This window comes from Ovis canadensis, chromosome 1 (genome assembly GCF_042477335.2).
Source record: "Ovis canadensis isolate MfBH-ARS-UI-01 breed Bighorn chromosome 1, ARS-UI_OviCan_v2, whole genome shotgun sequence".
Classification (NCBI taxonomy): Eukaryota; Metazoa; Chordata; class Mammalia; order Artiodactyla; family Bovidae; genus Ovis; species Ovis canadensis.
Genome location: NC_091245.1, coordinates 105,457,821 through 105,469,824, shown reverse-complemented (window position 1 = coordinate 105,469,824; position 12,004 = coordinate 105,457,821). Strand labels below are relative to the sequence as shown.

Below are 12,004 nucleotides of genomic sequence, written 5' to 3'. Positions count from 1 at the left end.
GTTAAAAAAATAATTCCCATGGGTTAAAAAAAAAACACATTAGTCATGCAGTTGCTAAACAATACATTTCCCAAAAATAATTAATTACATGGGAATACCCACGAAATTTGACATATGAATACATAAACACATATAAACATACCTAGAAGAAGAAAGAAGTACAGTAAAATGTTCTCACTGGTTTTCTCCAGGTGTTCAGAGTACCGGGAATAATTATTCTTTGTATTTTCCTGGAATTTTTCACTAATCACAGTAATTACTCACAAATGATCATTATTACCTTTAACAATTTTTTTCAAGTAAAAAGCATTAGTAACTGTGGTAGATTAAATATAGCTACAAGTTCTTCCTATCAAGTTGTGGAGCGGATCTTCCCTCTTGAGTCTAGGCCGGTCTGCTGGAAGATGACAGACCTCAGGGAGACCCGAGGGCCCCCTCCACTAGCCAGCATCGACCGTCAGACATGGTGAACTGAGGCCATCTAGGACAGTGCAGGCCTGATGCACAACTAACTCAGACCTGCACCAGAGCTGCCCAGCCGACCATTTTTCAAAATCTTGAGCAGATAAATGGTTGTTGGTGGTGTTTAGCTGCTAAGTCATGTCCAACTCTTTTGCAACCCTATGGCCTGTCCTCTCTCCATGGGATTCTCCAGGCAAGAACACTAGAGTGGGTTGCCATTTCCTTCTCCAGGGGATCTTCTCCACCCAGGGATCAAACCTGAATCTCCTGCACTGTAGGCAGATTCTTTACCACTGTGCCATGAGGGAAGTCGGACTTGTTACATCCATCCTAAGTCACTTCAGTCCTGTCTAACTTATTTGCAACCCTTTGGACTGTAGCCTGCCAGGCTCCTCTGTCCATGGGATTCTCCAGGCAAGAATACTGGAGTGGGTGCCATGCCCTCTTCCAGGGCATCTTTCTAACCCAGGGATCGAACTTGTGTCTCTTACGTCTCCTGCACTGGCAGGCAGGTTCTTTACCACTAGCACCACTTGGGAAGACTTGTTACACAGCAACAGATGATTGATATAATAAGAAAGCTGAAACGCTCAGTTATTACATACCTGTCCAAGGGATGCCGGTGACCTCGGGGCTCCACTCGCTCCACAACCCATTCCCAAATTCCTCCTGGGCCCGAAGCTGCACCACATGCCTCATGCCGCTCCAGGCATCATGGATGATGCAGTGATACGAGAGATCCTTCATCTGTGGGTGAGAGGCACAATGGACTCTGGGGTGGAGCCTGAGCGGCACCTGTCAGATCCACAGGGCCCTTGGAGTCCTTAGACAACCCCGTCCTTCAGGCGCTCCCTCTTTCAGGTCCAGCGGGCCACTCAGCTGGGCAGGAGGCTCACAAGAGGTGAAGTTGCCCTCAGGACCAGCAGGAGCAGAAGCTAAGTCACTGCCCCTGCCCCCAGGCACCACAGAAACTTGTCAGCACACCCTTGACTCGTAAGCAGCCCATTTCTCCCCCCAGGTCACACTCTCGCCCTCACAAATGGACCCGTAAGGAGGAAACTGGCCTGGCATTATTCTTCCCACTTTATGAGTGAAGCAGCCAAGGCTCAGAAAGGTCCAGGGACTTTGGAAAGGCCGTGCAGGTAGTGAGCAGCTGACCAGGACCCAAAACTCATTTTTTTCATTCTAGTACCCATTGCTGTGAAAGTGCTGCACTCAATATGCCAGTACATTTGGAAAACTCAGCAGTGGCCACAGGACTGGAAAAGGTCAGTTTTCATTCCAATCCCAAAGAAAGGCAACGCCAAAGAATGCTCAAACTACCGCACAATTGCACTCATCTCACATGCTAGTAAAGTCATGCTCAAAATTCTCCAAGCCAGGCTTCAGCAGTACATGAACCGTGAACTTCCAGATGTTCAAGCTGGTTTTAGAAAAGGCAGAGGAACCAGAGATCAAATTGTCAACATCTGCTGGATCATCAAAAAAGCAAGAGAGTTCCAGAAAAACATCTACTTCTGTTTTATTGACTATGCCAAAGCCTTTGACTGTGTGGATCACAATCAACTGTGGAAAATTCTGAAAGAGATGGGAATACCAGACCACCTGACCTGCCTCTTGAGAAATCTGTATGCAGGTCAGGAAGTAACAGTTAGAACTGGACATGGAACAACAGACTGGTTCCCAATAGGAAAAGGAGTACGTCAAGGCCGTATATTGTCACCCTGCTTATTTAACTTATATGCAGAGTACATAATGAGAAATGCTGGGCTGGAAGAAGCACAAGCTGGAATCAAGATTGCTGGGAGAAATATCAATAACCTCAGATATGCAGATGACACCACCCTCATGGCAAAAAGTGAAGAGGAGCTAAAAAGCCTCTTGATGAAAGTGAAAGAGGAGAGTGAAAAAGTTGGCTTAAAGCTCAACATTCAGAAAGCTAAGATCATGGCACCTGGTCCCATCACTTCATGGGAAATAGATGGGAAACAGTGGAAACAGTGTCAGACTTTATTTTGGGGGGCTCCAAAATCACTGCAGATGGTGACTGCAGCCATGAATTTAAAAGACGCTTACTCCTTGGAAGGAAAGTTATGACCAACCTAGATAGTATATTGAAAAGCAGAGATATTACTTTGCCAACAAAGGTCCGTCTAGTCAAGGCTATGGTTTTTCCAGTGGTCATGTATGGACGTGAGAGTTGGACTGTAAAGAAAGCTGAGCACCGAAGAATTGATGCTTTGGAACTGTGGTGCTGGAGAAGACTCTTGAGAGTCCCTTGGACTGCAAGGAGATCCAACTAGTCCATTCTAAAGGAGATCAGTCCTGGGTGTTCATTTTAAGGACTGATGCTGAAGCTGAAACTCCAATACTTTGGCCACCTCATGCAAAGAGTTGACTCATTGGAAAAGACTGATGCTGGGAGGGATTTGGGGCAGGAGGAGAAGGGGACAACAGAGAATGAGATGGCTGGATGGCATCACCGACTCGATGGACATGAGTTTGAGTGAACTCCGGGAGTTGGTGATGGACAAGGAGGCCTGGTGTGCTGCGATTCACGGGGTTGCAAAGAGTCGGACACGGCTGAGTGACTGAACTGAACCCATTCTACCATCCCCTGAGTATCTAAGGGCTCTTCACTGTCCAAGAATAAAAGAAAAATTTACCGTCAGTGTTGTGAATGTCTTTGACTGTTCACTCCGGTATCGGAGCTCAAACTGTAGCCTGTAGTAATGTGAGTTCCAGGAGGGGGGGTCTTGCCAGGTGACCCTGAGCCAGCGGGGGTTTCTGTCCACTGCGCTGACCGTGATGTTGCCAGGTGGGTCGGGCTGCACTGTGGGGAGAGGGAGCAAGCGCAGTGCAAGGAGAGACCCGGGAAGACGGCAAGCCCCCAGCAGGCAAGCGCCCGCCTCCAACCCCCACCCACTTCTGCACACACATCCCTGCCACAGTCAGACCCCTGGCAAGCAAAGCACAAAGGCACCAGCTCACCAAACCCTTCACCAGGCCACTCCAAAAGGCGCATGAGGAGCATTAAATTTAAAAAAAAACAAAAAAACAGCTAAACGGCAGAGGGAGGCCTGAAGAGCTCACTTACGGAGTTTGAAGCCGTCAAATCCTAGGGGGCTGCTGGACTTGTTCCCAGCACTGTTGGCGACACACAGGGACACTACGTAGAAAGAGCTATCTCCCTCAGGGACAGCCAGCTGGCAGGAGAAGCGCTGGGTCTCGGGGGAGTACTGGCATGGCTTCTGGAAGCCTTGCGCCGGACTGTGGAGACAAAACAAGGGCAGGGCTCACTATCAGCTGCGGCACTTACCCAGGACTGGGGTGAGCCGGGGGGCCGTGCTGAGATGCTGAGGCTCTGGGGTCTCACCCCGGGGGTGTTCATCTCCGCTCCACACACTGAGTAACACTTGGGGTCTTGAGTAAATTCTCCAACCTCTCCAAGCCTCTGTTTCCTCACTCAAAAATGGTAATGTTAATAGTACCCACCTCACAGGGCTTTCTTAGGATTAGTTGAAAAATGAGTGTAAGACATCTAGCTCATTCCCTGCCACCGCCGTCAAAGGGGCTGAACTAGAGGGCAAACTCAATCGCCATGGCATCACAGAGGCCATGCGTTCAGGTTCTCTGCCAGGTGCTACGCTTTGGCCTCTGCGGGGGATGCAGAAAGGAACCAGGAGGCCCCACCCTGGCCCCAAGATACTAACAAAAGAGACCTGCCCTCAGAGGACTAGGACAGCCAGTGGAATGCCATTCCAGAAGCTCGAAGTGCTGGAGGGGTTTGCAAGGAGATGGGAGTGTTTCTGGCAGGTGAGCCCAGAAAGGATTTCTGGGTGATAGAGATATTGGAGTTGAGTCAGACACTCTCCCACCTCGTCTGGAAGCCTGAAACTTGACCCATGTATGACATGTATGGGCCTGTGAGGCCAGGGCAGCCAACCACCTCACTGCCACAGGACAAATCAACCACCAACCTCTGTTTTGAGTCTGAACCCCAGGCCCAAGACAAACTCTTTTCTTCTTGGAAGCCCGCCCCCACCTTCCCAGTCTGAGTTAGGGCCTCCCTCCCCTCCTTCCACCATCACCCAGCCATCCATCCCGCAGGCCTGTGGCGTGTCTCCTACAATCTGTGGGCCCTAAAAGCAGTGCGTGTTAATCGCTCAATCATGTCTGACTCTACAGCCCTCCAGACTCCTCTGTTCATGGAATTCTCCAAGCAAGAATACTGCAAAGGGTTGCCACTCTCTTCTCCAGGGGATCTTCCCAGCCCAGGGATTGAACCCAGGTCTCCCGCACTGCAGGCGTTTTCTTTACTGCCTGAACCATGAGGGAATCCCTAAGAGCAAGGGCCAGTGTTTTTCTTTTTATTTTTGGCTCACGCAGCACAGCATGTAGGATCTCAGTTCCCCAACCAGGGATCTAACCTGCACCCCCTTGCGTTGGAACTGTGGATTCCTAACCACTGGGCTGCCAGGGCAGTCCAGGGGCCCAGCCTTGTTTGCCTCCTGTCTCTCCTTCAGCCTGGTAGAGCACCCAACCCACCGCAGCTGCTGAACTTGACAAACACTTATGGAGAGAGTGAGCAAGCAAGTGCAGTGGGGCGAGGGTGTGACCGCAGGCACACACATGAGCAAAAAGAGCAGAACACACAAAATCTCTTTGCGTTTCACCCTCACAGTGCCAGGATGGGCCTGAGTGGGTTCCGGGGGGACCTGAGGCTCTCGTGAGGGCTCCCCGTTCCCCCTTCCTCACACCAGTGAAGACAGCCCAGGAGAGGCAAGTAGATGTGCCTGAGGCTGCTGTCAGGAGCGGGCTGTGAACAAAAACGCCCTGTCCGCTCGTACTATGTCAACACACCAAGTCTTGCAGTCAACTGAATAAGCTTTCCCTGGGCTGGTCTGGGCAGTTCTCGGCCACAGTACAGAACATCTCATCTAAGCAGAAATGCCTTCCAGGTCCCAGACAATTTATATCCTAGCTCAGCTTCAGGTTGTGGAGACTTCTGACCCTCCCCGACTTGGAGTATGAGCCGTCAGTCCTAACGGCAGCTGCATCTTGTGCAGACGGGCAATCTATACACATCTGTGCAGAGACCAAAACACAAACGTCACCACCAGGTGACTCTCTGGAGACGGGCACAAGTGCAGACCAAAACTCCCTGATGACATCACTGCTTGAATTTTTTGATACTCTGATGATTGTCAGCTCAAACTCAGGGATAAGCATGTAGACTAACCCCTTAGTCTAGATGTACTTTCCAGGGGTCACAGCGGTAGAGAATCTGCCTGCCAGTGCTGGAGATGCAGGAGATGTGGGTTTGATCCCTGGGTGAGGAAGATCCCTTGGAGGAGGGCATGGCGACCCCCTCCAGTATTCTTGCCTGGAGAATCCCGTGGACAGAGGAACCTGGTGGGCTACCGTCCAAAGGGTCACACAGAGTCAGACACGACGGAGTGAGCACTCAGTGGGACCTTGGTTCTGAGATGGAAACAGAGAAAACTGCAGAGGTGTGATCATCCACCTGCTCCACATCCATGCCCGAACTCGTCCCACTTTGCGCTGTTAGAGCTGAGTAATATTCCACTGTAAATGTGTACCACAATTTCTGTATCCATTCATCTGTCAATGTGCTGTTAGGTAAAGTGTCCAGAGTGGCAGTTAAAAGGCAGCAGTTAAAAGGCAGACAAAGAAGTTTAAAGGCCCATGAAAAACAGAGCAAAGGGAAAACCTACAGCCAGGAGCTTCAGCAGGAAAAACGCGCCCAACACGCCCGCTTCCCTAGTTGGTCTCAAATACAAGCCCTGTTTGACACGGGCAAAACAAACCAGACACGGAGGACTGCTTTGGGGAGGGAACAAGGACATAAAAGAAAAACGTAAAATAGGGTGGCCCCACTCCGATGGGGTCAGCCCACTGTCACGTCTTGGGGGTGCACTTTGTCATGCCCCTTGTTTAACCCTGCCTGAGTGAGCTTTCTAGTCTCGTTTAACTCTACAAGACAAAGGACCAAGCACAGAACCACACCTGACAGGGCCATCTTCTGGTGCCACAGGGACCCGGACCAAGCGTGACTTCCCGCCCCGCTGCCCCCAGCTCCCTCTCCCCACCCTATCACCACTTCCTCTCACCCGCCACGATGATGGGAAAGTCCTGATAAGCTCACAGTCAGGACTGATCAGGAGTTGCCCTTCCCCACCCAAGGACATCTCTGTCTTCTTAAGAGCAACACCCAAAACCTTTACATTTTGAATGAAATGAGATTGACTGGGGTTTGATTCCTGGCAGCGCTACTTACTAGTTAGATGACCTTAAACAAACTAGTTAGTCTCCGTGGTTCACAGTTTCTCCATCTGTTAAGCAGAAAAATAACAACTCCCACCCCTCCACCCTGGCTACTGTGTGGACAGTGCAAATAGGGTAGCACCCTGACCGGCACAGGATGTGTTCTCCTGGCCAAGTCCCCTCATTCCCTTCTCCTCAGGTGGCTCAGAGGTTAAAGTGTCTTCCTGGAATACGGGAGACCCGGGTTCGATCCCTGGGTCGGGAAGATCCCCTGGAGAAGGAAATGGCAACCCACTCCAGTACTCTTGCTTGGAGAATCCCATGGAGGGAGACACCTGGTAGGCTACAGTCCATGGGGTCGCAAAGAGTCGGACACGACTGAGCGACTTTACTTACTTACAGCTTAAAGTACTTGTTCAATCACTCATTCGTGTCTGACTCTTTGCGACCCCATGGACTGCAGCACACCAGGGTTCCCTGTCCTTTACATCTCCTGGAGCTTGCTGAAACCCATGTCCATTGAGTCGGTGATGCCATTCAACCATCTCATCCTCTGTCGTCCCCTTCTCTTCCTGCCTTCAATCTTTCCCAGCATCAGGGTCTTTTCCATTGAGTCAGCTCTTCCCATCAGGTGGTCAAAGTATTACTTTCCAGTAACATTTTGGAATCACTGGTCAGCCAGTTCCTCTGAGAGCTCCCCCACTCCCCATCACTCCTGGAGCTTCAGGAAGGATGGAGGAGACAAACACACTGCCCAGCCAAGATACTTACAGCTTTTTCACCAGTAACACGGCCTTGGTGGTCAGGGATGGAGGGCTCCGGGGACTCCACTCACAATTCACGCTACTGAGGGGGCTCTTCTGGAAGCAGGAGATCTGAGGCTTCTCCGGGGGGACTGGAAGGAGAGAACAGAGGCTGACGAGGCAGCACATGTCCCCTCCTTTCTGGGCTCACCTCCCTTCTGAGGGAGCTCTCAGCTCAGCCCTGCCACCCCACCCTGCCCTGGTGCCAGCCTTCACTCCAGCCAACAGCCACAAACAGATCTTACTGGGCTGGGAAATTAAAGGACACCAAAGTCCTCATGTCAGGCTAGGAGGTGGGCAAGTGAGGGGAGAAACCTGGGAGGCTAACTTGCCTAAAGGGGAGCACGATTGACAGAGAAAAAGCTGGGGGCTTTGGAGTTACACTGGCTGTGTGGGCAAGTCCCAATCTCCCTTCAGTTTTCTACTATGAAATTAAATCATTGAAAAAGGACCGTAATAATACTGCTTTCTCTCACTGGGACACTGGGAGGACGATGCAAGACACCAAGAAAGAAAGTCCCTCAGCACAGGGCCTGGCACACTGGGTGTCTGACTCTAGGGTGTCTTAATGAGATACGAGGGAGCTAGGAACCAGCTAATTCTAACAATAAGAAGAGTTCATTCGAGAGCTTACTATGTGCCAGAGTTTTTAACAATTATGTGTGCACGCATACACACTCATTTAATCTTTACAATAAGCCTGAACTAGGTTAATAAAGTGAACCTTATTTTATTAACAAGGGGACTGAGGAGCAGAGAAGCTAAGCTGTGAAGGAGCAGGATTCAAACCCAGGCCCCTGTCTCCGGACCCTCAACCCCTAAGCACCCAGCAAGACCGGAGAGACGGCATCTCCTTCAGCCAGCTACCCCCACCCAGCTGGAAGCTCGGCCAGCCTCACTGGCAGGCGTCACTGGGCCTTTCCCCGAAATGCTCGGGCCAAGGAAATGACAGGAATTTAAAGGGTCAAGTGGGGAATCTCTCCCTGGAACACGAGAGCCATGCTGGGCGCTCTGAGGATGCCACTCACCATCCACCACCAAGCACACTCTCCCAGCTGGGTGGCCTTCCCGGTAGCATGAATAGTTTCCGGAGTCGCTGGGCTGCACGGACGGCAAAAGCAGCAGCCGTCCCATGCCAGCCGGTGTGCCGGGGTGCGAGCCTGTCATCTGACTCCTGAGCACCCAGTGGACTGTGGCATTGTCCTCTGGTCCCCCACCTGGGCAGGTCAGGGTGACACTGGCCCCTGGCACGCTGGTCAGCACATCGCTTGCCACCTCTGCCAGGGGAGAAGACACTGGGTGAGACCGCAGCAACCCGAGCAAGGGGCCTCATTTCCAATTTGGGGAGCCACAGAAGGTTCCGGTGCTAAACATTTGGCCCAGGCCAGCATCACCCCGTCCTGGGTTATAGGAATGGCCTCCCAGCCCCAGCCTTGGCCGTCTCCACCCAGTCGCTCCACTGAGCCTTCCAAAGAGGCTATCTGGTCACCCCGCTCCTTTGATTGGCAGCCCCTTCAAGGGGCTTCCAGGGGCTTCCACAGCAGGAAGTCCAAGTTTAGAGGCTGGCCCTCAAGGCTTTCCACCATCTGCCCCCTGCTGACCTGTGAACCCTCACCTAGCCCACTCAGCCTTAGAAGGGATGGAGCCCCTCCCCACAGGCTCTCGAGCTCCGCTCACACTCACCGCCCTCCCACCCCGACCCCCATGCTGCCTCCTCCTGTTGCCCATCTCAGCCCATCTGTCGCTTCCCCACAGGCCTTCCCTCAGCTGCTTTGGGCCCCCATTCTACCTCCCTCACCACATGACCTCTCACACGCTGCCTTTCAATTACCAATTTTATATCCATCTTCATTTCAGGACTCCAAGTGCCTCAAGAGTAGGTACCCTGTCTTGTTCTCTGCTGTATTTCAGTGCCTAGATGGTTGCCTAGAACCCAGCAGGGGCCCACTGAGCACTTGATGCGTGTATAAACGAACGTAAGAATGAAGGCCAGGAACCCAGTGGGATGCACGAGTACACATGAAGCCTCAGAATCCGGGGGTCTCCGTGGTAAGTGGCCCATTTTACAGATAGTATCCAAGGCACCAAGGAATCGGGAGACTAGTCCAAGATCGCCAAGAACAGCGACACAGCTGAGATGCAAACCAGGTTTTCCAGCTCTGTTCAGTGCTCCTTCCACCTCCACCTCCACCTCTCTATCAGACCATTTAGGGCAATGCTATTTTTATTCTAGAGACAACATTGGAAAGTAAAAGAAAAGAAATGCACTCCCTTGAAAAATATCATGAGTGCTATTCAAGGCAAGGATATTAAAGATTAAAGGAACAACCAAACTTTTTTAAGTATAGGTTAAGGGGTTTCTCTGTTGCTCAGACAGTAAAGAATCCACTTGCAATGCAGGAGACCCTGGATCAATCCCTGGGTTGGGAAGATCCCCTGGCAACCCAAGGGAATGGCACCCCACTCCAGTATTCTTGCCTGAGGAATCCCATAGACAGAGGAGCCTGGTGGGTTACAGTCCATGGGATCACAAAGAGTCAGACACGACTGAGTGACTAATACTTTCATAGGTTAAATAGATTCACAGCTTCTAAGATTTAAATTAGTCTAACCAGCTAAGGAAGCCAGGGAAAACGGCAAGTTTTCGTATTAAGCACACTTGGTCCTTCTAACCAAACGTGTGGTCATGTATTAGCAAACAGAAGCAATTTCTGGTCAAAGATTTCCAAAAGGCCCAGAAACAGTGTCCCCCCAACCTGCAAAGCTTTCTTGCTTAGGAGGCACTCTTAATTTCTCTCCTTCCTCCCGCCAAGGCAACTGTCAGAGAGGAGGGACTAAGGATAACTGACTTCCAAGAGGACGACACTCCCAAAGCCAGCTGGGCTGGCTGTCTAGACAGACCCCGGGCACAGCCCAGCAGCCAGGGACACGGCCACAAAGGGGACAGTGACTGGGGATTTCCCTGGTGGTCTAGCGGCTAAGACTGCACACCCAGTGGAAGGAAACCGAGCTTAATCCCTGGTCAAGGAACTAGACCCTACAAGAGTTTGCAAGCCACAACTGAAGACCCTGTGTGCCACAACTAAGGCCTGGCACAGTCAAATGAATAAACAAATGTGGGGGAAGGTGGAGGGGACAGCAACAGCTTCTCTCTGGCCATACAGACTCCCTTCAAGCTTCCTTCTCACCTTATCACTTGGAGCCCGAGATCCCGACCGAGGCACCCTCTGCCCCAAGACTGGCAGGTAAGGGACACATCCAGGGACAGGATAGCAGCCTATCATCTACGGTTTCTTTCTCTTCACCACCAGGGCCTTGGACTTTGGGTGAGAAAAATGGTTGCATCTCAGCATGCAGCCAAGCAAGTGTGGGCAGGTTCCTTACACCCTCTGCCTCATCTTCCCCCACTACGGGCCAAATGACCTACATCCAACGAACATTTGAAGAGGCCCCCAGAGCCAGGCACCAGTGAAGAGGATGCAGCTGGGCAGCAGAGAGACCTTGCCCTCAAGGATAAGACACGTAAGATGAATTCACTCCTGGAGAACTGGGACAGAGAATCCAGGGCTCCCCTGACCATCCCAGTCCCTAGAAGACCAAGTCCAGTGACTGAGGGTACCTCCATGCCCACAGGGCTTAAAAAAGGTATAAGAAGCCCTAAGTACACTTTTCACACATAATCTTTAGCAGTATATTTTTAGCATTTCAAACATCATTTTTAAATGTGGTCTATGATATTGAACACATGCAAATTTATATGTGTAATGTACAAGAAAGTTACAAAGCATGAAACACCCCTGATTTCCTGCCAACCAAACCACTAGCAATCATTGGCTCTGAAGTTCCTCCTGTGCTTCTGAATTCCCCAGTCTCCCTGCTCATCCAGTGTTACATTTGGGGCCTATCATTCTCTCACTTTTACTTTTTAAAATGTATTTTTATTTATTTTTGGCTACACTGGGTCTTCGCTGAGCACAGGCTCCAGAGCGCAGGCTCAGTGGTGGTGGCACGCGGGCTTAGTTGCTCCTCAGCAGGTGGAATCTTCCCAGAGCAGCGATCAAACCCCCATCCCCTGCACTGGCAGGTGGGTTCTTATCCACTTCCCACCACCAGGGAAGTCCACTCCCTCTCTTTAAAAAATAGGTTCAGATTCGCTACTCACGGATCCCTAAATTGTTCTCAACTTTGTGTGATATCTGAAATTTATAGATTGTAGGTAGTCTTCTGTGACATGTGTCTGTCACTCATTCCGTTTCTATGATTCATGCAGCTACAGTTATTTGTTTTCACTGCTGTGTAATGTTCCATTGGACAGCGATCTCATTCTCCTGCCGAGGGAGGTTTTAGGTCATTTCCAGTGTCCTGCTGTGTACTGAAGACTGTGCTATCAAATTTCTCCAATGTGGCTCTTGGTGCATTCGCCCAAGAATTTCCCTGAGTAAAACTGCTGG

General features: G+C 50.9%; 1 protein-coding gene across 1 annotated transcript in view; it reads right to left on the bottom strand.

Annotated features, from left to right (window-relative positions):
* IL6R (interleukin 6 receptor) overlaps window positions 1-12,004 on the bottom strand; it is a 54,903-nt gene that overhangs the window by 23,748 nt on the left and 19,151 nt on the right. The window contains exons 2-6 of the mRNA XM_069543476.1: window positions 8,582-8,830; window positions 7,522-7,645; window positions 3,560-3,732; window positions 3,129-3,295; window positions 1,068-1,209 (exon numbers count right to left, since the gene is read on the bottom strand). Of these exons, the coding sequence (XP_069399577.1) occupies window positions 1,068-1,209; window positions 3,129-3,295; window positions 3,560-3,732; window positions 7,522-7,645; window positions 8,582-8,830 (855 nt within the window). The remainder of the gene's footprint in view (window positions 1-1,067; window positions 1,210-3,128; window positions 3,296-3,559; window positions 3,733-7,521; window positions 7,646-8,581; window positions 8,831-12,004) is intronic.